The sequence below is a fragment of the Triturus cristatus genome, chromosome 3_1 (assembly GCF_964204655.1).
Source record: "Triturus cristatus chromosome 3_1, aTriCri1.1, whole genome shotgun sequence".
NCBI classification, from domain to species: Eukaryota; Metazoa; Chordata; class Amphibia; order Caudata; family Salamandridae; genus Triturus; species Triturus cristatus.
The window spans coordinates 890,209,995-890,237,516 of NC_140583.1; the positions used below are offsets into that span (position 1 = coordinate 890,209,995).

At 40.0% G+C, this 27,522-nt stretch overlaps 1 protein-coding gene across 5 annotated transcripts in view; it reads left to right on the plus strand.

The window, feature by feature from the left end:
- The window catches only part of GALNT3 (polypeptide N-acetylgalactosaminyltransferase 3), a 517,623-nt gene that overhangs the window by 467,845 nt on the left and 22,256 nt on the right, over positions 1 to 27,522 (plus strand). For all 5 annotated transcript variants that reach the window (XM_085645397.1, XM_085645398.1, XM_085645396.1 and 2 more), the window contains one exon: positions 6,541 to 6,693. In XM_085645397.1, the coding sequence (XP_085501523.1) occupies positions 6,541 to 6,693 (153 nt within the window). The remainder of the gene's footprint in view (positions 1 to 6,540; positions 6,694 to 27,522) is intronic.

Consider the following 27,522-nt stretch of genomic DNA (forward strand, 5'->3'; position numbering starts at 1 on the left):
TTTGACATTTAACATTAAGAGTGAACATAGTAATATTCAATTAATCTTTCCCTTGTGCAAAACACAATCGTGTGCGACATGATGTACTGAAATCGTAAAAAAAAAAAGAGAACCACAGTGCAGAAAAATAAATAATCCTAATCTCAAATGAAGCAACATCATGAACAGAAATGCGGCTGCTTGAACTGATTTCCTTGTGACCAGCAATGTTGTGCACAAACTGAGTGAGTCCTTCATCGACCGCTGTAAACCACATAGGTGTAACTTATCCATTTGAACACACCATTTGGTCAAACAGAAACCCCTGACTGTGAATAACCAATCCTCTAAAACAACATACAAAATTCTGCAGCCCCAACTAAAAACCCTTTGTGCGTAACAAATTAATACAGGAAAATCAAATCTACTCCTAATCAGATGGCTCAGCAGTCTTTTTCAGTATTATACACGTGCTACTGGGGTTCAGCACCTATCAAGCGTGCATGCCAAATCGTAACATTTTTGAGCTAATGATGAATACAAAAACTTGGAGTGTATTCAACTATTAATTGGATACTTTTAGAAAGTTGGCATTTTTTTGCCCCAACCCTTTGGTGCCTACAACCTGCATCCTGGGTCACATGACTAGGTATAGCTGACAAATGTTCGCTATGTATTGCTCCTAGACAGTGAGACAAAGGAGAATAGGTATTGGCAGGATAAGCAATCTCTGACTTGATGAGGAGGAGAAGCTGTCAACTGCCATACTTGCACATCACAAAAGCTCTGCCTGAGCACACTCACAAAGGGTTTGACACTAGACTTTTGCGACCCCAGACAAGCTGGGGTTAGGGCAGGGAAGCAGGGAATTGTAAGCCCCACTTTGGGGCAGCACCACCAGAACCTTCTCATACTTAAAATTGGACAAAAGGTATATACAAATGGACCCTCAGCCCCAACTCTTCAGTATACTTTTGGACCTGTGGAAGACTCAGAAGGACTGTTGTGCTGCTGTGCAAGAAGGACTGCTAATCTGCTGTGTAAGAAGGACTGCTAATCTGCTGTCCTGCTGCCTGAGTTAAAGGTATGGACCTGTACCTTGAAACCAGGACCACCAGAGTGACATTAAGGGCTAGCTGGCTGGCCTCCTGATCAGATCCTCGGGACAGAACAGGCTCCTACTATCTTGAACCCAGCTCCTCAGTGGTGCCGCCCCAGTCCTGGCTGCTTAGAAGTGGGCCTGAAGTTACTCTGCCTGCCTGTCTGTGTTACTGTCCCACAGGAAGACACAATGTTCTCTGCCCTGACAATGGGCTCCTCTCCTGGTGGTGTGAGTTGCCCTCCTTCTCTGGGTGTTTCAGCGCAAGGCCTGTGGCCAGTTTCTCCCCTTGCTCCTCCATTGCCTCCTCCCCATCCTCTGATGTGCCCAGCATCTGGTGGGCCTCCTCATAGACCCTGAGAACCTTCTGGAACTCCTCCTTTGTGGAGCACCTTTTAGCTGGAAGCCCCTTCTCCTTGCAGAATTTCCTGAGTTCAGCTGCAGTGTAGCTCTCCAGGTTGCTGCACTCCAGCTCTATTCTTGCACATAGGGTCACAGGCTCAGACAGTCAGGTAGAATGGGAGTGAGTTGGGAAAAAGGAAATGTAGTCAATCAGGGAAAATTTGAAAAGGGGTCAAATATGGTATAAAATTATTTATACGGGATTGTAGCGTTACCCAAAATCAGTGTATGGCACTACACAAACACAAGTACTGAATCACACCACTGCCACCAATGTGAGAAATTGGCTTGTAGGTTAGAGCGGGTCGAAACCCTACTCAAATAACAGCCGCAATCCTTGACAGGGTGAATCACAAAAAGTCACTAAATTATCCTGTGCTTAACCCTCTGGTAGCTCGGCACAAAAGCAGTCAGGCTTCACTTAGAGGCAAAGTGTAAAGTATTTTTGCAGCACAGACTGTAATAAAGTGACAACACAACATCAGAAAAATCCCACACCACTGTAGAATTATAGAGTAAAATGTGAACTATTATTTGACCCCAAAATTATAAAAATGTAATCCGTAGAATCAGAAATTGGTCATTTTAAAGATTTAGGAAACAACAGTGCTTAAAGACTCAAAGCACCAACTGTGGTTGTCAGGTCACGCTGGATTGAGACAAAGTCAGTAGTGTAGGCCGACTGCAACAGATCCCAGGCCGGATACAAGGACCAGGTTAGGTCGACTGAGAATTGTACCTTATGTCTTTGATGCAGGGCGTTTTGCTGCATACTGGCGGTTCTGAGGAGCGATGCAAGGTCCTGCGTCGAGATGCGTTGCACAGCGGCGGTTTTGGTGAGGGGTTGTAAGAACTGAGTGCTCTGTGGTGTATGTGTGGCAGCTAGAGATCATATAGGGATTGGCATGGTCTAGTGTAAAGTTGGAGACTCCGCAATGTTGATTTATGGGCCAGCGATCCCTCATAACAAGTCATCATCAGTACTGGCAGTATTTCTATTCTTCGCCTGCGTGTGTTTGTGAGTCTTAGATCTGTAGTGAGCCCTGCATTTAGATTGTGAGCTCAAGATCTTATTTTGTGGCTGTAGCAGTATCTAGTTAATGGTTCAAGTGTTTTTTTGTTTTCATTAAGTAGTTACTAGGTGTTTAATCTTTCAGATTGATAATGGGGTGTTATTTGTCATCCTATATGTGCATTAATCAACTCAGTTTAATGCAATATATATATATATATATATATATATATATATATATATATTTTTTTTTTTTTTTTTCACTTATAAAGGTACTATTACAACATTCCTAATGAGGTTTGTTTCCATTTTATTTTTTTACATGTTATTGTTTTGTTTTTAGGTCTAGTGTTAGCCAAGACCTTTTCATTTTATCCAAAATTAGACATATAATAAGCTACTTATAGGAGCTTTCAGCCAGACCACTTCCATTGTTCTGGTTTTGTCAGTCACGTTTTTCTTCTATCCACTACAACATACAGCATGGAGCAAGGAATCTGTCCACTTAAGCGATTAGATAACTTGACTGAGTGACAGCATCCTGCCCTTTCACTAGGAGACTATCCATACACAAAACAGTTCCTTTCAGTGCCAGGGACTATTATAGCATATGTGCTTTTTGAGACCCAACATATTTTTGGATTTATCCAATAGTTTTTAGGTCTCTCCTAGGGACGCAGCACATGTGCTGCTCGCACCTCGCGAGATCTATTGTCGATTTTCTTGCGAAGCAAGGGTGGAAGCTCCACCCACGCCTCTTACTGGTGCGCCTGTCAAATCCGTGCTTTCTATTGGGAGGGAAGCATGTTTGGTTGCCTCCCTGTCTTCGCTCGGCATGTCTGCCCGGACAAGGCTTGTGCACGCGCCCAGACAGGACATATGCACGCGTATTTTGTAGGAGCACAGCGTACTGCTTTGCTTGAATTCTGCAGAGGTTTAGCAAGTCACACGCATGGCACGCTTTCGCTTTCTTTACTCCCCACGTTTACTTTGTTAACTCTCCGCTTTCCTTTTATTTGCATAGCCTGTTTCTATTTATGTTTATGCCCTTCACCCTCTGCTACTTTTGTATTCCCACCGTTGTATAGACGCATAGTATGCACCTCCATGCGTCTGTGTGATTTGCCCACACCTGCTCTGAATGTTCCATGAGTGAAAACTTCGCAGGAGACAGGGGCACATAGGTGAGCTCCACGTGTGATCTTGTACTGCAGGTGACTGGGGACTTAGCTTGTGGCAAGGGAAGCTTGCAGGAGGCTTAAGGAATTCTCAGGTGACCGAAGGAGCTCACAGGCGAATGTGATAACTTGCAGGCGACCCCCGTAGCATGTGACGTAAGGAGTTTGCATGTGACATCAGAAACTCGCAGATGATAGGGGAAGCTCAGTGGTGGCTGGGGAGCTTGGTGGTGCCCGACAGAGCTCAGACATTATCGGTGAGTTTGTAGGAGAGCGCGGGTCTCACCTGCGAACTGGGGAGCTCACAGGTGACTAGGCGAGGTCGCAGGTGACTGGTAGTATAGCACAGAGCAGATTAGGAGGTTACAGTGGAGTGGATCTAGGGGGACAGGAGTTCACGAGCGACTGCAGAGGATCACCCGGTGACGCCGAGCGATGGCCTGCTCTGTCCTGAGGATGCTCTGCGGTGGTCGGAGAAGTTGGAGCCACGGGCGGATCCGGTCCTTTCACTGCACTAGTTAAGGGCAGAAGGGGTCGGGGGTTCTTGGAAACGCGGGCTGGCAGGTGTAACGGGTTGAAGGCTGTTCAACAGCAGCGAGGACACGGGTAGGGAAGGCATTGAGCTCCTATACCTAGAAATAATGCAGTTGCCAAACTCACAAAAATGCACAGCAATACGTAAATTTAAGTGGCTTTTAACCGCTATGAAACATGACACCCATCTGGGTTACTAATGTCAAAAAGAGGGGAGGACCAGGAGTGCTTGTGTCCAGCATAGGAGCACCTAACAACACCTGAAGATTGTATGCAGTTCCTTGTGAAGATAGTGGGGGTTTTGTGTCTAGTAACAGTTTGGTAGATGGGGGGGAAACAGCCCTCACACCCAAACGGGCTGTTTTCAGCAAGCCTCAGATGTTGTGTTAGTTGTCCTCCTGCTAACACTGCCATAGTCTGGATTTAGCAGTCGCTATTAATAAATTTGGCTTGGATGGCATGGTGAGGTGGTATGCGATTGGTGGTAAGTCCTGGGCTGTACAGTAGTTTTGAAAACTCCATGCTTCCTTAAAGACAGCAGTGCAATTTCTCTGCAAACTAAACTTACAGCACCAGCCATTCCACAAAGATCTACACATAACTTAAATAGTCAGGCCTTAAACAGTCAGGCTCCCCGTCAGATTACACAGAGGTTAAAGACTCCGCCTCACAAAGCTATCCCTTAGGTTACACAAAAATTAAAAACACAGGCCTCACACAGCAGAAATATCCCTCGGGTTATAACCAACACGGCTCATGCCTCAGACAACAGAGCTATCGCTTAAGTTAGACAAAGTTTACAGGCCTAGTCTTCACAGACTAAAGCTATCCCTCGTGACACGGAAACTACAAGTTCACGTTCCTGACGGCAGAGCTATCCCATAGACACAGGCCTAAAAAGGCAGAGCTACCCTGCAGGACACAGAGCAATAGATTCTGCATAAGATATCAGAGCTATCACGCATATAACAGAGCTCAAAGGCTATGACTTCATACTGGAGAACTATCAAGTTACAAAAACATTGCAGGTGTTGGCTTAAGAAAGTAGAGTTATCCTTGAGACCATACGGGATTAAGCCTCCGACAGCACAGCTATCTCTTATTCCACACAGAACCTACAAGTCCAGGCCTCACATAGCATAGCGATACCCTAGGGGTCTCAGAAGTTACACGAGGAGGCCCTAGACAGCTGAGCTATTCCACGGTTCCAGAACTCAACAGCAGATCCGACAATAAAGGGATTAATGCAGCTGAACAGCCCTTCAGATCGCACACTTCCTATCACATGGCAGGTAAAGGCAACACATCAACATTGCTAGCTAGCTGCCCAGGATCACACCAAGTGTCCGCACTGTCACCGGGACCTTCTCACCTGCACCCTGCCCGGCCTGTTTTCAGACGCTGCAACATGAAATGTCAGTTTTCAGAGCTCACTCTGGTCTGGTCTCTGGCATTAAAAATGCAATAGGTCTCGCCTTTCATTAAGTTAAAGCCATTTGCTTTGATATACAATACCATTAGCAAAGCAAATGGCTTTAACTTAATCAAAGGCGAGACCTATTGCATTTTCAATGCTTGTTTAATGTTGTTAATGCCCATCAGGTCCCCAACAACAACGTTTTACAAATACCATAAAAAACAAGCATTGACAAAGCCAAAAAACTAACAGCCAATGCCAGACCAATTTGTTTTTATTTGTTTATGGATGTATTTGTTTATGGGGAGACCCCCATGTATCCCACCTGCTTTTTTTAAGGTTTCGCATGAAGACTGCATTAGCTGTCTGTTATCCAAGTCCTATTGTGAAAAAATACATTACATATAGTGGGCTTTTGGTCAGCCCCTTGCTTATGACTGGATGGTTGCCTTGTCTCTCGCACTTCCCTGCTGTTGAATTGAAGGCTTTGCTGCCTATACTTGTGTTTTCCACACCAAGGGAGTATATAAGTCTCTCCCTGATTTGAATGGATGAAGTGCATCCTTCCATTGTTGTTGATGGTCCTTGCATACAGTGTGTGACTATAAGTCCCCTCATTTAAAATCACTCTCTATATTAAAAAAAATATCCCCCAACTCCCACACACCAGCTTTCCCCCAGGCCTCGCACATGCACAGCAAATGTTAGTGGAAAAAAGCACTGGCAATGTCAATACGTTTCATGGCAGTACCTATTGCCTCTGCCAATGCTTGTTTATCCCACATGTCAAGAGTAGCTCAAATGTCAAACTGTGTTCATAATATCCACCTGATGTCAATACTTTGTATGATTTAAAGTATCTGATATGTGTATGTGATACTTGTGTATATAATAGTGTTTTATCTATTTTTGTTTTTAGTATTTCGAGTACACTAAGCAACGTGAAATTCGGCATAATGTAGAAAAGGAATTGTGTTTGTATGCTGATAAAGGACCAGTGTGCCTTAAGCAGTGCAACTACAAAGGAGCAGGGACTGCGGTCTCTGCAGAAGAAGTGTGGCAACTTAGAAAGGTATTTTTGAAAGTATATGTTTGAGAGATTATGTACACACATTTATTAATCCATTGTTTAAGAATCCCATCAACTGAAATACAGTGCTTGAGTGAGCACCTCCAAAACAATTTGTCTAATAATCTACAGGAACCAAATATGTGATTGAGAAAAGATCAATAGTTTAGCATGAAACCAATCGATGATTTAAGTGGTATAACTCAGCTCACAAACTTTGAACACTGTAATAAACTGAGTAAGCCATGTTGCATTTCTAGATTATTTGACTCCAGATAGTGTTTGCTATCCTACCTCAGTATTAAGATTTCATTTGTTTGCAGTACTTGTTCATAGAAATATGGATTCTATGTAACCTACACATACATTGAAAAATGCATCTCATATTATGGAAATTCCATTCCTAATCCTACATTTTCTAAAATATTTAATGGTGATTTGTTCTGGAATCCTCTCCAGATCATCGCCGGGAAATGTATTTTCTAGACTATGCTTAGAAGGACTTAGTCTGTATACAAACATGAGATCGAGAACCTGGTGGGCTGCAGCCTCCTGCAATCCACTCAGCGTTACTTGAGTAAGGTGCATTTTAGGTAACTATCTGTCCTGTTAGACTTCGCAACCTGGACCCCATAATAGAATAGACACACCCAAGAACACAAGGAAGCTAGGAATATATTTTAAAGATTTATGAAAAATAAAATCCTGTTCTAGTGCGCACAGTATGAATAGTAGCTACTCCTAAAATAATATGGGGCAAGGATATTTGTAAAAAGGCAAAATAACAGAAATATTGTTACATTAGGACAGTATTTTAGGGCGTTTTTTTTTTTACATCAATATCCCCAAGCCCTCCTTTCCCTCGGCTACCTAAGCTAAAATAGCACTAAAGAGAGACCTACTGGAGTGTTATAGATTACCACCCGCATACCCTTTTTTAAACAATAGAAGCAGTGTTTAGTAAAGAGACAGCAGATGTTGTCCTTGTCTGTGTCTATATTGTCCTCGAACAGGCAGATAAGCTTGTTAGAGGACCCGACTTGCCTTTTCGGTAGCATTCAGCAAGGACTCTAGTCTGAAATTCCTGGATAGAAGTTCCTCTCGATCTAATAAAGCTTTATACCAGTTTATATATTCTGTCTGAACGTTTTAAAAATAAACAATCAATAATGCAACCCCTCTAAACTTTCACCCACTTGTATTCTGTGAAACACTGCTTACTATTTGAAAACAATAACTAGAAAAGGAATTCAAACCAGTTGAAAATAAACTGGCCTATATTAAAGCAAATTGAATTATCATGTTGCAATGAATCCGATACTTTCACAACATGAATAATTGTGTATTTAAAGCCTACACACTTTACTAAATGAGCATATAGCATTCAAGAGTTGGCTACAAAAAAACAAATATACGAAGATTATAACAATATCTAGTTTACCTGTGCTGCTAAACCTGTTAGAAATTTGATTTATGTTTACTCAATATTTAGTTATTTTTTACTGTTAAATGAAATATTTTGCCTCTGCTTTATTATGCAACAGATTAACTGACTTATCTTTAGACAGGTAAATGCAATCTTTCACATCCCATCAATATTTATATTCAATTTTTGGTCACTAGCAGGGATGCAGCAGGTGCAGACGTACGCTCACACCTGGTGGCAGTTAAAGAGAATCAAACAAATGAGGCCTTCTAATTAGGCTTCTTTTCACGCTGCTCATAGCTGTTTGTTCATATTTTGTGAAAGCTTACAAATACTAAAAATAAGTCTCTTTTGGGCATTTTACTTGTGGAATGTGGTTGTATGCAAGTTTTGGAGTATGGTGAGAAAATAAACCAATACACATTTATTTTACTGTTGTGTACATGCATGACTAAAACCACTCTGATTAATTAATGGTTTCTTTTAAATAACTAATTTTTCATAAATGGTGATACAATTAATCCATACATTTAACAATATTGCATTATAATGCACGATTTAACCAAATGTTCGTGAACGAGGTCTCAAAGTAGTCTCATCCACCTTCTTCCTTCCCACAAACGTGCTTAAAAGTTTTGTGCTCATTACCCTGAATTGCTCATTCAGCAACAGAAGGGTTTTTAGATCCTGTATAATTTTCGTGAGCTGATGCACTTGGCCAGCACCTCCAAATAGAAAACAGTTTCAGCCCTACAAGTGGCTAATGAGAACCCATAGTATTCAACTGTCACATTACATTCCATCTTTTTTTTCTCTGTTTGAAGTCCATACTGGTGTTAACACTGTTTAAATATACCCAACAATGGCTAATTCCGAAGTTGTATTTTGGCCAGGCATCAGCTCTAGTATGGTGTGGAAAACCTTGAACCAGTAGCCAGCCGTGAATCAAACACGCCAGATCTCCTTCCTCAAAGTTGGAGTTCGGGACTTAGGACTCTGTTAATGAATCGAAACTGCTCCATTTCTTTTGCCCCATGGGTAATAAGACATCACAGGGGACCTCATATTTCACAAATGCAATTAGTCCTGAGGATGGTTTCACGTACTAAACACTATAGCGACCGAAACATCAACACAGTTCCTCTAATCTTCTGTAATTTTCATGCCATTCAAACAAATTCTACAGCTCATGCATATGTTTTTCTGATTGTTTTTGAGAGGGGAGTTGACATATATTTGTCTACGATGTGGTTATTGTAACAACATTGAAAAACTACACACTTGGCATATATGGATTGCTTTACTCTGTATCCCTACTAATGTATGGTATTTTTTAATATAAATAAAGTGAATGCAGTAGCTTTATTCTAGTACTCCAGTTTTCCATTCATTGTTTTTCCATTCATTTTGTTACACATTTTTTTTTAATTCAATGCAATTGAATGAATGAACGAATGAATGAATTAATGAATTAATGAATGAAATTGGATTTGTATAGCGCATAGCTACCCTGAGGCCTCCTAGCGCTTGTGGAGCGGAGAGACAGAAAGGCATGTGATGCTAGTGTGAAGTGCTGAAAAGATGGGTTTTGAGAAGTTTTCGGAATGCCAGCATGTTAGGTTCCCCTCGGAGAGTGGGGGGGAGGGAATTCCATAGATTGGAGGCATTCAGGGAGAAAGAACGCCCACCCCATCTGGATTTTCGTACTTTCATTGAGGTGGCAAGAAAAGCGGAGCTGGAGCGAAGACTCCTAGAGGGTTGATAGGGGGTGACCAAGGACTGAAGGATGACTGGGCCTGATTTCCACATGGCTCTATAGGCCAGGCACATGGCCTTACAATGTATCCTGGTCCGGATAGGAAGCCAGTGAAGATAACCCAAGGCAGGTTGCGCTGTTTGTCTCTGGGGAATCTGGAGCAGTTGGCGGGCCGCACAGTTCTGGATTACTTGTAGCCTCTGGATTGTGGACTGAGGGGCGCCCAGATACAGCGCGCTCCCGTAGTCCAGGCGGGACAGTATGAGGGCTTGCACCATAATCCTCCTTGCCTGGAAAGGGAGCAGGGGGAGGATCTTTCTTAGCATTCTCATTAGGCCAAAACAAGCAGCAGAGAGCTTAGTGGCTTGATGATTAAAACAGAGGGAGCTGTCAAGCCACATGCCTAGGCTCTTGATCTGCTGCTTTGGGGTGGGCATAGGGCCAAGACAGGTCGGCCAAATAAGTGTCGGTAGGGAGATGGAGATTTGCCCAGAAACATCAGTTCGGTCTTGTCCCCATTTAGCTTGAGGTGGGAGAGGTCCATCCATTCGGCTACCGCCTCTAGGCAAGCACCAAGAGCGCCAGATGATCCCTCAGGGTGGTTTAGTGCCACCACCAATTGGGTATCATCTGCGTAGGTAATGATCTTTATGCCGAATGGAAGGACTATCTCTGCCAATGGGGCCATATAGGTGTTAAAAAGCGTGGGGCTCAGGAATGAACCCTGGGGGACCCCACAGCTAAGAGGCCGCCGGTTTGATAAGGCAGTTCCCTCAAAGATTTGAAAGAACCGATCCTTTAGGAAGGACTAGAACCAGGTAAGTGCCACATTTGTCACTCCCATGTTTTTTAGCCGCTCAAGCAGGATGTTATGATCGACAGTGTCGAAGGCGGCACTGAGATCTAAAGGAATGATAGCTGCTGAGCCGCCCTGGTCCAGAAGTCTGCTTGCCTCTTCTGTTACTGCCAGAAGGGCCGCCTCGGTCCCTAGCTGAGGAGGCAATCCTGTTTGAGAGACATGAAGTAGGTTGTTGGATTCCAAATGCTGTACCAGAGTGTAGTTTATATGTCTCTCAATCAACTTGCTCAGCCAAGGAAGGAGAGAGATGGGACGGTAATTGGCCATATTGGAGTGATCCAGACTGGTTTTTTTCAGAAGGGCTTTCACCTGTGCACATTTCCATGCCAGGGGCACCTCGCCTGAGGTGATAGAGTTCAGAGCATCTAAGATGACTGGACGAATGGAATTGGTGACTAATGAAAGGTACAGAGGAGGAGTGGGGTCCGTGGGAGAGCCAGAGGTTACCCTGGAGATAAGGGTATCCAGGGAATCTGCGTCTATCAAAGGGAATTCTCCTAGTGAGCACTGTAATTCAGAGTGTAGACTTCTAGTGCTGAGATCTGTGGAGTCCGGCTGATGGGGAGGGAAAGGCTGGCAGATCAGCTGAATTTTTTGATGGAAGTATTCTGCTAGGTTGTTGCAACGATCTGGGGCCTCCTCTGTTTTGGGAGGTTTATGTGGCACAGTGGAGATGGATTCAGCGATGTGAAAGATCTCTTTAGGAGAGTTGGCAGCTGCATTGATTCTCTCCTCATAGAAGTTGGTTTGAGCGGTTTTGATCTCTGCCTTGTACCTCCTAATTGCCCCTCTATAATCCTGATTCCTTTCTTCTGCAAAGTTCTGTCTCCATCTCCTTTCAAATTTCCTACAGGTCTGCTTAAGCTCCCTTAATTTAGGGGAAAACCCAAGGTGACGATTTTTGCCTGAATATCTTATGAGAGGTTTTTTGGAAGTATAGTGTCCAAAGAGTTTTGGATCCATGAATTAAAGATATTGTTTGCTATCTCAAGGTTAGGGTCACAATGGGGTCTGGTGGCATCGAGAACAGCGGTCCATTGGCTGACGGAGAGATTCGACCATTTCCAATTGGTGTATATTCGTTAAACACTTGATTGTGTTGAATGGTTTCTATTAGATTCAATGTGTCATATATCATAGATGCCTAAACATCTGGAAAAAGTATAGGACACCCCCTTTTTACCATGGATTTTAGTTGATTCTGCTACCCAAGCTCGTCAGGGGTTAATGGGATGCCCTTCCTTTGTAACAGTGACATAATCTATAGCTGTTCCTTCGACACCGATGCTGGTCTTGGGTGAGGACCTGAAAGCAATTCCGGTATCGATCTCTGAGCCAAGCTCATCCTGAGAACGATAAGGTCATGCGACAAATTCACACTGATGCCCCTGATTCCTGTACAAGCAGATTCAGACAAGACATTTCCTCTACCATGCGATAGCATTCGGGCGCTTCACCACTTTTTAGACTGATCAAAGTCAACCTTTGAAGATGGCCATGGAGATGATGGGGATTATTTCCCCCCACATTATGATGGCAACAATTTATACATAGATTTACAGGAGGCCAGTCGGTTGGACACCTCCCTGATACTGGATTGTTCCGTCCGCTTCCCCTCCACCACACCATAAATGGAACAGATTGCTTCTTTTTTCTAAGGGAATAAGACATGCAACAGAGGTGTTAGACTTCAATCTTCCTTCTGCAAAAGTTGAGATAATGATTCTTACAGAGATTTTGTAGCCTGGCCAGGCTTCCTCTGAACCTTTGATAACACTTAATGAGGCCCTAACCAACACTTTAATGGGTACCTCATCTAGGTCTCGTTCTTGCCCACTGGTAAACAGGCAGGTAGCCAGACACAACAGGCGAGTGCCCTAAGATCAGTCAATGCCTGCTGCCTATATACATATATATATATATATATATACATATATATATATATATTACCTACTGGCGGTCGCCAGTAGGTAGTTATAGTTAGGACCACGTTTCCATAGGAAATCCGCAACATTCTATTTTGAATAACTTTGGCGCCGGTCGACGAATCCTCGCGAATGTTTCAAAATAGGTGGGGCGCTACGCTCCGCTCCTTCCCTGAAAGTCTCGGGGGGATTCGTCAAGCGGGGGCTGAGATAAAAGGGGGGTCCCAAAACGCGTTTTTCCCATGCATTTTTCCATAGGACCTTTAGACAGGGCTACAGCCCGAACGGCTGAACAGAATTACTAGAAATTTGGCAGAGAGGTAGTCCTCAGGTCAAGGAAGTGCCTTTTGTAGGTTTGGTGTAAATCTGTTCAGTAGATTCTGAGAAAATAGCCTTTAAATCAATATATATATCTGAGCCAGCTTACGGTGCGCTTACGGTACGCTTACCGTACGCGTACGGTGGCGTGCGCGAGCGCGATTCTGATTGGCTCTTAGATCTTAGTAAACATTCGAATCGGTCGAAACCAGGAAGCGGCGGCCGCCATTTCGTGTGTTTCACTCAGAAAAAAAAAAAAAGGAGGCAAGGAGGAGAGTTACAGACCCCCTAACATTTGTAAGGGGGTCAAAGAAGGACAGAAAAGTATAAAGAAAACATTTATTGATTTTAAAAAAAATCACGGGGTACGCGTACGGTAAGCGTACGGTAAAAAAAAAAAAAAGAAATGAAAATCAGATTTAAGTGTTTAGATATTAGGGGGCTCTAAAAAGAGCCGTTGTGTTTATGAAGTGATTTTTTTGTGGTACCTACAAGTAAGTACCGAATCAGAGTCTAAGGTTCAAGAGGAAGACTCTGTTCCCTTCATCATTGAAGTGCACACCATCTCCTCTATAAATGTCTTGCATGTCATAACGCAAGTTGTTGTGGTAAATGGAACCCATACCATAGTCACGGAGGAAAGCAGAAACAGATTTGTTGACGTGCTTTCTTGCTTTGTCAATCTGCGGACAGAAATGATTGGACCAGTTCCATTTTTGCCTTTGGCATATGTTAGAAAACACAAAGGCAGTTTTAGGGAAAAGTGAAAACAGTTGTGCAAAGGTGTCCTTCATAAGCATTTCCAGACCTACCCCAGTGCCTAGGTCATTGCCACCACAGTGCAATATAATGAGGTCAGGGTGTTGGATGTGCATGAAGGATTTCACCAACGGCATCAATTGGTGCCACTTTAACCCTCTCTGACCAATCCATTTAATGTCTACATTTGGCAAAGCAAGGTCTCTCACCATACCTGTTTTCTCTGCAATATTTTCACTCCAGAAGACATAGCTGTGCCCTACAATCCACACTGTGAACATCTTCAAAGGAGAACTGGATGCACTCAGGAGGTGTAATTCAGTAGAATGGCAATATGAAAAGAAAGACAGTTTGGAAATGGAGGCATACATATTTTTTTCATAAAAAAAAGAACTGATTGGCTGTTTCATACCATTCTAGAATAAAAACTAGGCTGTATGTGTAAATTAATAGAAGCATGTTTTGTATTGGTACAGAAAAATGTGTTACCAAAGAACAGTACTATGGATTTGCTGTTAGGTTTGAAAAGTCAAGCACTCTTGCTCTGTGGAATTGAAACATTGTTTGGCGAACTTCTGACCTGACTCCACACAGCAGTGTTCCATGAGCTGTTGCTATGGTAGCAGGCAGAAGTCAAGTTGGGGGAAGGGTACTAGGCAGAAGTCAAGTTGGGGGAAGGGTACTTTTGGAAAAGGGTTGGTTTTCAACCAATAGAAATGTGTGATTACATTTGAAAAAAAGGGGCAAGCACTGAGATTTGAAACTAACATGTATATGTGTGGAAAAAGAGAGGGAAAGTTTGCCATTATCTGGTTCTGCTGAGAGGAGAGAGGTGTAAAGAACAGAGATCCTGGCTCTGATAATCTGCTGTTTGAGTGCCACATTTCTTTCACAACTAACTAATTTTAAAGGTGAGTTTAGAGTTTGAGAGGGGATGTATATGGTAAATTAAGAAATGAATAATAGAAATGCAATTCTTTTTGTTGAAGTTGTGTTTATTATTTTCTGTTTTGGGAGAAATTTAAATGTGAGGAACAAGTAAAATAACATGGACTATGTTTTCACAATAAATTAAGGTGTACTGGTATAATAAAAGAATAGTTTAAGGGTTTGAGGTTGGACTCAGTAATGCAAATACATTCAGCATCACTAAGGCTGGTTGCCCTTGCTGGAGTGTAGGCAGACACCCAGGTTACAAATGGTGCTGGTCTGTAAAAGCAGTTTGGACATGTGCTTTTTAAAAAATCTGAAAAGTGGATTCATAATGTGTCAGTCTGTAAAAGTGTTTATCACTTGCCAAAAAAAAGAGCAGTAAGTGTGCTTTCAAATTGGCAAAGAAATTTCGTTTTGTGACTAATGTGAAAACATGACTCTGTGTGCAAATAGGAATTACAGGCAGAGATTTATTGCGTATTGCTCTGGTGATTTCACAGTTGCATTAGATGGAAAGGGGGAGCCATTTTTTGGTGCAGAAGCAGACTCTTAGCACACAGCCAGCTACTTACCATGTGGAATCATGCACAGTATTCACAAGCGAGTGGGGTTTGAGGTTTCAGTCAGTAATGCAAATACATTCAGCATCACTAAGGCTGGTTGCCCTTGCTGGAGTGTAGGCAGACACCCAGGTTACAAATGATGCTGGTCTGAAAAAGCAGTTTGGACATGTGCTTTTTAAAAAATCTGAAAAGTGGATTCATAATGTGTCAGTCTGTAAAAGTGTTTATCACTTGCCAAAAAAAGAGCAGTAAGTGTGCTTTCAAATTGGCAAAGAAATTTCGTTTTGTGACTAATGTGAAAACATGACTCTGTGTGCAAATAGGAATTACAGGCAGAGATTTATTGCGTATTGCTCTGGTGATTTCACAGTTGCATTCGATGGAAAGGGGGAGCCATTTTTTGGTGCAGAAGCAGACTCTTAGCACACAGCCAGCTACTTACCATGTGGAATCATGCACAGTATTCACAAGCGAGTGGGGTTTGAGGTTTCAGTCAGTAATGCAAATACATTCAGCATCACTAAGGCTGGTTGCCCTTGCTGGAGTGTAGGCAGACACCCAGGTTACAAATGGTGCTGGTCTGAAAAAGCAGTTTGGACATGTGCTTTTTAAAAAATCTGAAAAGTGGATTCATAATGTGTCAGTCTGTAAAAGTGTTTATTACTTGCCAAAAAAAAGAGCAGTAAGTGTGCTTTCAAATTGGCAAAGAAATTTCGTTTTGTGACTAATGTGAAAACATGACTCTGTGTGCAAATAGGAATTACAGGCAGAGATTTATTGCGTATTGCTCTGGTGATTTCACAGTTGCATTAGATGGAAAGGGGGAGCCATTTTTTGGTGCAGAAGCTGACTCTTAGCACACAGGTAGCTGCTTACCATGTGGAATCATGCACAGTATTCACAAGCGAGTGGGGTTTGAGGTTTCAGTCAGTAATGCAAATACATTCAGCATCACTAAGGCTGGTTGCCCTTGCTGGAGTGTAGGCAGACACCCAGGTTACAAATGGTGCTGGTCTGAAAAAGCAGTTTGGACATGTGCTTTTTAAAAAATCTGAAAAGTGGATTCATAATGTGTCAGTCTGTAAAAGTGTTTATCACTTGCCAAAAAAAAGAGCAGTAAGTGTGCTTTCAAATTGGCAAAGAAATTTCGTTTTGTGACTAATGTGAAAACATGACTCTGTGTGCAAATAGGAATTACAGGCAGAGATTTATTGCGTATTGCTCTGGTGATTTCACAGTTGCATTAGATGGAAAGGGGGAGCCATTTTTTGGTGCAGAAGCTGACTCTTAGCACACAGCCAGCTACTTACCATGTGGAATCATGCACAGTATTCACAAGCAAGTGGGGTTTGAGGTTTCAGTCAGTAATGCAAATACATTCAGCATCACTAAGGCTGGTTGCCCTTGCTGGAGTGTAGGCAGACACCCAGGTTACAAATGGTGCTGGTCTGTAAAAGCAGTTTGGACATGTGCTTTTTAAAAAATCTGAAAAGTGGATTCATAATTTGTCAGTCTGTAAAAGTGTTTATCACTTGCCAAAAAAAAGAGCAGTAAGTGTGCTTTCAAATTGGCAAAGAAATTTCGTTTTGTGACTAATGTGAAAACATGACTCTGTGTGCAAATGGGAATTACAGGCAGAGATTTATTGCGTATTGCTCTGGTGATTTCACAGTTGCATTAGATCGAAAGGGGGAGCCATTTTTTGGTGCAGAAGCTGACTCTTAGCACACACCCAGCTGCTTACCCTGTGGAATCATGCACAGTATTCACAAGCGAGTGGGGTTTGAGGTTTCAGTCAGTAATGCAAATACATTCAGCATCACTAAGGCTGGTTGCCCTTGCTGGAGTGTAGGCAGACACCCAGGTTACAAATGGTGCTGGTCTGTAAAAGCAGTTTGGACATGTGCTTTTTAAAAAATCTGAAAAGTGGATTCATAATGTGTCAGTCTGTAAAAGTGTTTATCACTTGCCAAAAAAAAGAGCAGTAAGCTTGCTTTCAAATTGGCAAAGAAATTTCGTTTTGTGACTAATGTGAAAACATGACTCTGTGTGCAAATAGGAATTACAGGCAGAGATTTATTGCGTATTGCTCTGGTGATTTCACAGTTGCATTAGATGGAAAGGGGGAGCCATTTTTTGGTGCAGAAGCAGACTCTTAGCACACAGCCAGCCACTTACCATGTGGAATCATGCACAGTATTCACAAGCGAGTGGGGTTTGAGGTTTCAGTCAGTAATGCAAACACATTCAGCATCACTAAGGCTGGTTGCCCTTGCTGGAGTGTAGGCAGACACCCAGGTTACAAATGGTGCTGGTCTGAAAAAGCAGTTTGGACATGTGCTTTTTAAAAAATCTGAAAAGTGGATTCATAATGTGTCAGTCTGTAAAAGTGTTTATCACTTGCCAAAAAAAAGAGCAGTAAGTGTGCTTTCAAATTGGCAAAGAAATTTCGTTTTGTGACTAATGTGAAAACATGACTCTGTGTGCAAATAGGAATTACAGGCAGAGATTTATTGCGTATTGCTCTGGTGATTTCACAGTTGCATTAGAAGGAAAGGGGGAGCCTTTTTTTGGTGCAGAAGCAGACTCTTAGCACACAGCCAGCTACTTACCATGTGGAATCATGCACAGTATTCACAAGCGAGTGGGGTTTGAGGTTTCAGTCAGTAATGCAAATACATTCAGCATCACTAAGGCTGGTTGCCCTTGCTGGAGTGTAGTCAGTCACCCAGGTTACACATGTTGCTGGTCTCAAAAAGCTGTTTGGACATGTGCTGTTTTCAGAATCTGAAAAGTGGATTCATAATGTGTCAGTCTGTAAAAGTATTTATCACTTGCCAAAAAAAAGAGTAGTAAGTGTGCTTTCAAATTGGCAAAGAAATTTCGTTTTGTGACTAATGTGAAAACATGACTCTGTGTGTAAATAGGAATTACAGGCATAGATTTATTGCGTATTGCTCTGGTGATTTCACAGTTGGATTAGAAGGAAAGGGGGAGCCTTTTTTTGGTGCAGAAGCAGACTCTTAGCACACAGCCAGCTACTTACCATGTGGAATCATGCACAGTATTCACAAGCGAGTGGGGTTTGAGGTTTCAGTCAGTAATGCAAATACATTCAGCATCACTAAGGCTGGTTGCCCTTGCTGGAGTGTAGGCAGTCACCCAGGTTACAAATGGTGATGGTCTGAAAAAGCAGTTTGGACATGTGCTTTTTAAAAAATCTGAAAAGTGGATTCATAATGTGTCAGTCTGTAAAAGTGTTTATCACTTGCCAAAAAAAAGAGCAGTAAGTGTGCTTTCAAATTGGCAAAGAAATTTCGTTTTGTGACTAATATGAAAGCAAATGTAGTAATATATTTAAATAAAATAAAGGAATTTTTTTTTAGTTTTTTTCAGGTATTGCTGAAGAGCAGTGAACAAAATTTAAGATGCCTACAAAATCCAGAGTAAAAAAAGAGCACAAAAAAAACCTATATTTGAAGACAACTGGAGGACCTAATTTAGTTGAAGATGCTCATGTTGGGAAGAAGAAAAAATCTTCTGGTAAGCAAACAAAAGATTTTCTAAGGAACATATTCAAAAAAAGGAAAAATGTACAAAATGTCTGTACTGGAAAGAATGATTTCAATCGAAAAGGACAGGAAAAAATTGAGAATTTAGTTAATGCAAATATACCTTCTGCAACTAAAAAGATAAACTTAAACAGAAAAACAGCGTTTAAAGAGATACGTAGAAAAATGTTTCAGAGGAGAGTTATGTCCAATTTGATAAAGGATGTGAAGAAATATAAGCAAAAGGCAAAGTTTTATAAGAGAAAAAAAGAAATTGAAGCCATTGCAGCAAAGGCATTAGAATTAAAAAGGAAACTATTCATTTTAATTTTGAATAGGATGCGTACATTAGACAAAATGGTTAATGTACTGAAATCACATAGCAAAAGGAAAAGAGTAGTGAACAGAAAAACTTTTGTAAAGTGTTTTTAGGAAAATGGATGCATAGTTCAAGTAGTGAACCTTTTTTTAATGAAGAGAGTTATTTTCAAAGTAATAGTTTGCTGCATGCAGTTGACACCAGAGGTCGTGCTTATGAAGTGAAAAATGGTTGCATAATGGAGAAGGAGATAATGGTTCCAAGAGATGAGGTACAAGTGATGGCGGATGAGGCTATGGGGAGACGTCCTAAAGCCCCAGTGTACACTTGGAATTGTAGTAGTATTTGCACTGTGCGTCAGGAATCTATTGATAAATTTCGTGAGTTTCTAAGAGAATATAGCAAAAAAAGTGTGAAACAGAAGATTAAGGTGCTTCAAAGTCTAGATCCATGCAGAGTGAGAGAGAATACTGGTTTGCAGGGTCATTCTCTGGCTTGTCTATCTAGAAAAGTGTGTAATAGTGTTTTCCATCATTTTAGGATGCTGGCTGTTCATCATACTGAAATGAGAAAGTTTGTGAGACGGTTGTATTTTGCTAAAAGTCCAGCAATAAAGTTAGATGAATTGAATAGGGCTCTGTTCCATGGAACGGTATCAGATGTAGAGAAGGTTGTTGATGAAATTCAGTTTTGTTACTTTGGTCCTGAACAAAACAGTGCAGAGAAGGACACAGTAAATGAGGAAGAAGTGGAAGAAAATGTAGAACCCTCTGTAAGTAAGACATTTAATGATCACATAACAAAATTTGCAATAATCTCTAATGAAAGACCAAATATTACTTATATTTGTTGCCGCAGAACTCATTATAGAAAACAAACCAGGTATGTTGATCTCTACAGAAAGAGTGAAAATGAAGATAATTATAAGTGGAAGGATTTTGCCACCTATATATTTCTTGAAAATTGTTTTGAATTGGGTGAAGTTCAGCGTATTTGTAAATACTGTTACAACAAGTTAGAGGAAAATAGAATGCCGACCAGAGCTGTACATAATAATTTAGAATTGGATGCTATTCCTGCTGAACTTTCTGAATTAAATACATATGAGTCTATACTCATTCAATGTGTTCATCCGTTCCAGACCATAGTACGTATGGAGCCCAAAACTGGTAAATTACCTCCTTCAGATTTACTGAGAGGTTTAAAAGGTAGAGTGGTGTATTTGCCCTTGGATTTGAAAAAAAATATGGAAACTATTGATGCGGATACTTTGGAAACTGAACCATTAATTATTCTGGTTAATGGTGTACCTACAAAGAATAAGAAGATTTGGCAGGAGCTGGTAGATGTACGGAAAGTACAAAGAGCAAATTTGTATTTGAAAAGGAATAACAAATGATATGAATCAATTTATAAAGAAGAAGAAGATTTACAAGAAGACACAGAAACACCAACTGGACAAATTGAAAAAGTGGACAAGTCAAAGAAAGAAGAAATTTATGAACATTTTAGCATACATCCTCTTCATTCAAAAGAAGTTATGGGAGACAATATTGATCTATTTCAGATGAAGAAAGCAAAAGGAACTCCCGTGAGTGTATGGGAGGAGAGCTTGGAAGCTCGATGTTTTCCCCAGCTGTTTCCTAAAGGAAAAGGAGGACGATACGATGAACGTCCGGAACAGATTCCAGCTTCTGAGTATCGGACTACAAGACTATATGCTGAAGATCCCAGATTTCGACAAAGTATTCCTTATTTGTTCCATCTTTTATTTGAAAGCGACTTGTCTGCACTGTCTTATGCAGTAAATCACATTTTAAAAAGTGGAGTACATTTACAAAATGTGTCTGCTAAGGATTTTATGGAGAAAGTGCAGCACCGAGATGATCATTTGGAAACACAACTGATCAATCTGATGGCTTGTCAGCGTGGGACAAATGAATATTGGTACCGACGCCATGGTGAATTAAAATGCATGTTACGGAATTTAGGAACTCCAACATGGTTCCTTACCCTAAGCTGTGCCGAGTACGCTTGGGATGATTTACTGGATTTTCTACGAGAGGCAAATTCAAACATTAAAAACATCGAATACAAGACAGCAGGAGAACTGTGCTCATTGGATCCGGTTAATGTTTGCAGATATTTCAATCATAGATTTGAGGCTATGATGTCCTTCATCTGCAATAAAAAAAATCCACCTCTAGGAGAAGTAGTGGATTTCTTTTGGAGAAAAGAGTACCAGGCAAGAGGTGCTCCTCATATTCATATGCTGTTGTGGATCAAGGATGCCCCAAAGTTTGGAACAGATACTGATGAAGCAGTGTTATCTTACATTGAAGAATATGCAACATGTGCTATACCAAAAAGCACAGAAGAGAAAAAGTTAAAGGAGCACGTTTTACGTTTCCAAAGTCATCGGTGTGGAAAATACTGTCGACGGAAATACAAGAGCAAAGATAAATACTACACTAAATGTCGATTTGGATTTCCTAGACCTGTTCTTTCAAATGGAAGAGTTAACAGTTTTATGTCATCTGTGAGACATACTATCACAAGAAAATCACCTAAGAATACCTACAACCTTAAAAGAAAAGAAGAATCAAAAAATATAAATGACTACAACCCAGTGATTTTATCCATGTGGAACGCTAACATGGATATACAGTATGTAGCTGACAATTCCATTGCTGTTGCTCGATATGTAACGTCTTACATTACGAAATCAGAAAAAACAGAATTGAAGGAAATGTGGGAAGAGATTTCTCACGAGAAAACTGTCAGTAAGAAGCTGTACAGTTTCAGTTTGAAGATGTTATCGCATCGAGAAATTGGATCCTACGAATGTTCAGATAGGTTATCTTCTGCAAGTCTCTACTCGAAATCAAGAAGAATAATTTGGGGAAGTTTAGGCCTTGCAGCAATGAGAAATCGGGTACTGAAATCTGTTGGAGAAATTGAATATTTGGCTGAGAATGACCCAGAAAGTACAGATATTTTGAAATCAAACATGTTGGACACATATTACCCAAAGAGAAGTCATCATCTGGAGAACATGTGTCTCTATGAAGTGCTGCAGAACTACATTTATTCACGGAAAGCCGCAGAAGACATCAACAATGGAAAATATAAAGTCATTGGTGAGGAAGGATGTTTGGTGAAGCAAACAAAAGGAAGTTTGATAAATCACCGGAAGCTGAGTTGCGACACTACTGACAAAAAGGAATTTTACTACTTGGCTCTTTTACAGCTGTTTAAACCATGGCGTACAGAGGATGTACTACTGGGAGAATTTCAAAGCTATGAAGATTCTTTTAATGCTTGCAAAGACAGCATACAATGCAATACATTCACAACTTATCTGCAAATGTTAAATGAAGAAATTGAACAGGAAACTACAATTGCAGCAGAAATAGCTAGAGACAGTTCTCAGGACAGCCAAAGTTCAGGAACACTCAGTCAAGATCCCCTAGGACAACCAATCGTTGAAAATGAAGCATCAATAGCCATGAATGAAGTGGAAACGGCTATGAATCAAGCTCAAGGAGAATTTATAGACTTAAAAAAATTTGGAAAGACAACTGAACGAAGAGCAGCAACAAATTTATGAAGAGATCAGAAACAAAATTGATCACGGATTTCTACATGAAAAAAAAGAGTGCTCATGCACATCATTTCATCCAATCAGGATGTATGTAAGCGGACAAGCTGGAACTGGAAAAAGTTTCCTAATAAAAGTCATCAGAAGCTACCTACAGCAAAAAACGGATTCTACTTTGTCTTGTGTGGTTACTGCTCCAACTGGGTTAGCAGCATATAACATAAAAGGAATCACTTTACATCGTTTGCTAATGTTACCAGTGGAGCATGAGAACAAAATACAATACAACAAGCTAACTGGAGAAGCATGCTTGGAAGTTTCAAGAGTATTGAAGAAGATGCAAGTTCTCATTATTGATGAGGTGAGCATGGTATCGAACTTAATGCTTGCCTTTGTGCATTTAAGAATGCAGCAAATTCTGAAGTCAGACTATGACGTGTTATTTGGAGGAAAACACGTCATAGTTTTTGGAGATCTTTTGCAACTTACTCCAGTTAAAGGACAACCAGTGTTTAATACTGTGACACATGAAGACACGAAGAAGTCATTGGGAAGCATCGGTAATACAAATATTTGGTCCTTCTTTGAGTACAAGGAACTTACAACTAATATGAGGCAAGCAAACGATGAAGAATATGGAAGTATTCTGAAAGATATCAGGATTGGACTACTCACAGAAGCTGGCAAAAAAGCATTACAGACTCGGCTGCTACATAATTTATTTCCAAAGGAAGAAATAGTTGCAGAGAAGATATACAAGAACATTGCAGAAAACAAAAGTGTCATCTGCTTAATGCCAACTCTACGTGAATGCTCAATATTCAATGAGGAGCTTTTGCAATTGGAAAAGGAAGATATCAGGAAATTGGAAGCAGTGGACAAAATTGAGGATGGAAGAATTACTGTCACATTAACAGGCACACTGAAAAATAAATTGGATTCACTAGAGAAGAAGATTTCCAAAACAGCTGGATTAGAAAAAAATCTATATGTTTGCATGAACTGTAGAGTATTTTTAAGGAGAAATTTGGATGTTGAAAAAGGTTTAGTTAATGGAGCTATGGGAAGAGTTGTGGGTTTTATTAATTATCAGAAAAAAGATGGAATTGAATGTTTAAAAATAAAATTTGATCAGATAGAAGAAGTTAAAGACATTTGTCGTTGTACAGTTCGTTTCATGCTTGTGAAAGACTTATATGTACGTAGGAAGCAGTTTCCGTTTTCGCTAGCATATGCTGTAACTATTCACAAGTCTCAAGGATTGACTATAGATTGTGCATTTGTGAACATTGGTTCAACTGTGTTCAAAGAAGGTATGGCATATGTTGCTTTGTCACGAGTGAAAACATTATCAGGTTTATTCATGATAGACTTTGATGATTCAAAAGTTAGTGCTGATACAAATTGTGTAAAGGAGTATAATAGATTAAGAAGAAGCTATGCTCCTCATTTAGGTCAGTATCCTGTGTTGGAGAAACGTGTAGTTTCTCGTAAAAGGAGAAATGAGAATATCTGTAATGAAGATGTAGAGAGGAGGAAAAAAAAGAGGAGTGATGTAATTGCAAGCAAAAAGAATAAGGAAAATGAAGAACAGGTTGTAGGATGTTATTTTGAAAATAGCTCTGGTGTCAACTGCTACGCTAATGTAGTGCTGAATGTTGCATTTTATCTGGAAAGTTTGCAAGAGCAGATAATAGTAAATCAGGGAAAAAGATTCTGTACTGTGCTGAGTCTCCTTTTTGAAAAGCTGAGTAATGATAAAACTCAAATAGAAAGTGCTACTGAAATTAGAAAAGTTTTAGATGTATGTTCAGGACGAACACAGTTTTCTCAAAAGGTACAGCAAGACGCACAGGAATTCTTGATTTATTTTCTTCAGGTACTGGAAGAAGAAGGGGTTAACATTGAAAATGTATTTGGTCTCTCTTATAAATGGGAACATAGTTGTGAAAACTGTTATAATATATGTGGCTCTAATGTTGATTCTGAAAGGTTTATTTATTTAACATTGCCAGAGAGTAAAACAGTCACTTTTGCTAAATTAGTTAAAGATGCTAATCATAGCATGCAATGCGGTGAGTGTAAATCTGACATGTTTTCAACATTAATTTTAAAGGAATACAGACAGTATGTAATTTTAATGATGCAACGATGTAGAGCTGATGGTTCAAAATTGGATACTTTAATAAAGAAGTTTACAGGACAGCAATTATCAATTTCAGGAAAAACTTTTGTAACAGTTGCAATAATTTTCCATGATGGACCTACTGTAACTTCTGGTCATTACACAGTTTATCTTAAATGTGAAAAAGGCTGGACACTGTGTAATGATTCCCAATTGATTTTTAAGCAACGTTTGCCTTTTGATTTAGCAAATTCCTATCTAATCTTCCTGAAACCTAAATTTTAGAGAGATTTGACAACATCTGGACAAAACAATTTTACCATTTTATTGGATTACCATTTGGAATTTACAAATAAAAAGATTTAACAAATTATCATTTGGCCTAATGGAAAGGTAACCAATTGTAATGTGGAATTTTTCCATTTTTTAAGGAAGCTTTGGAAAACCAAAAATTTAGAAAAAATCGGTAACATCTGCACAATTTAAATTTTGGAATGTTATTGGATTGCCATTGGAAATTTTTTCAAAAAAGATTTTTAAAATTACTATTTGGCCATGCGGAAAAGTAAACAATTCTATTGTGGACTTATTTAATTATTAATTAATCTTTCGGAAACCAAAATGTTACAGAGAATCGGTGACATCTGTACAATTTAAACTTTTGTTTTTTATTGGATTACCACTGGAAATTAAACAAAAAAAGAATTTTAAAATTACTATTTGGCCTAAAGGAAATGGAACCAGATGTATTGTGGAGTTATTTGACATATATTATTGTGATTATACTTCTGAAACAAAAATATCAGACGGTATTTTAAAGAAATAAGTATTGATATTAGATGATATTTTTTAAGAATATTATGCATTTCTATAAAGTTATGTTTATGCAAAAAGAGATTGTGGGCTTTTTTTAAAACAATCTTTGAGATTGTTAATTTTTTTTTGCCTGCTGTTAAATGATGAATGCAATTGCTTTCACAATTTATAGTGAAATGCAATATTTTCTGAAAACAGCAAAAAAAAGGCAAAAATATTTTTTGAAAAATATGTAAATATGTGTACTGTATTATTAAATGTTTTATTAAATATTAATACTTTTTTCTTTTTTTTCAGATTGAGATAGAATTTTTTTGAAAACTAGAACCATTTTAAAAGCAATTAAAAATAAATTAAATGAATAAATCTTTTTTTGAGTGGGTATGGTAAGTCAATAATGTCATGGTCCCTTTTTTCCACTTCTCTACAATCACATTTGCAGTTTTTAATTGTAGTCTCTCAAGGACCGTGTAATGTGATAATTGATTTTTAAAAAAAAAAAAAAAAAAATTACGCGTACCGTACGCGTACGGTAAAAAAAAAATAAAAAAAGTTTTTAAAAACATATATAAAAAATAGATGAAAGGTAAGGTTGGCTCTTAAAAGAGCCGTTGTGTTTATGCAGGGACAGAGGAAAGAAAGATTGGGAATATTAGACAGTACGACAAGTGTGCTGATCTATTTTACTGTTCACTAGGGAAATACTGGTCTCCCTATAAGTAATTAGATCGTGACAAGTGGCGCACCGTACTTCAACCCTCGCAAACCGAGGGTTAATTTCCAGAGGACCAGAAAAAGGAGATGCTCCCCCCACAGATGAAGGGCTCACCTGACCTGCAGAAGAAGGACTCGGCCCTGCAGATGATGGTCCAGGCTGAGCTGCTGTGGATGTGCTTGGTTGATTTACTGAAGGGTTACCTTCAGTAAGTCGAGCATGTGTCCTTCTGTGTACATCCTTAAGGTGTCTCATCATGGTGTGATTCCCAAAGGAATACTTCCTGTCAGGATTACCTCTTGAAAGTACACGCTTACACAGCTTGCAAGTCACTAAGGGTGCATTTACCTTTTGCTGGCCTTCTGGAAAAGTAAAATACTCCCATACGTAAGAGGTCTTTTGTTTCCTCGCTCTCTGCCTCAAGGTAGTGCTGCTAGCCTCACTCTCAGAAGAGCTCTGCTGTTCTGCCATCGTATCACAAAGACAACCCAGCTCCTTCTCCTAAGGGATCACAAGCAGAAATGAGAGGAATGGGTGTGGTGTAGGAGAGTTCTAGAACTGAAAGTAGTTTCAACCAATCAAAAGTTGTGTTTCATGATCACATGACCTACCGTACGCTTACGGTACGCTTACGGCAAAAGTACGCATGCGCGTAAAAAAGACACGCGCTTGCGCATGCGCATAACAGTCACTCCCCGACACTTCCGCGTAACGTGCGCGTGTAGCGTACACGCGTACGCGCCCCGCGCGGAGTACGCGCGGCTACGCAAATTGCGTAACTATACGCAAACAGCGTAGATAAATTACGGACATTGCGTAAACCGTACGCTTACTGTAAGCTTACGGTACGCGTACTAAAAAAAAAATTTTAAAAAAAGGAAAAAATGTATTGCTAATAAATTTTACCTGTTTATTTTATAAAATATGTTAAAAAAAACATATTGTAGAATTTAAAAAATTTAACCATAGTCTTTAAAAAAGGATAGAAAATTAAAATAAAAATATGTAAAAAAAAAAAAAGAAGAAAAAAAAAAAATTAGCATTTAAAAAACCTTGCAAATTCACTGAAAAAACCATGGGTTTCACACACGTTATAGTTAGGAATTAGCATTTAAAAAACCTTTGAAATTCACTGAAAAAACCATGGGTTTCACACACGTTATAGT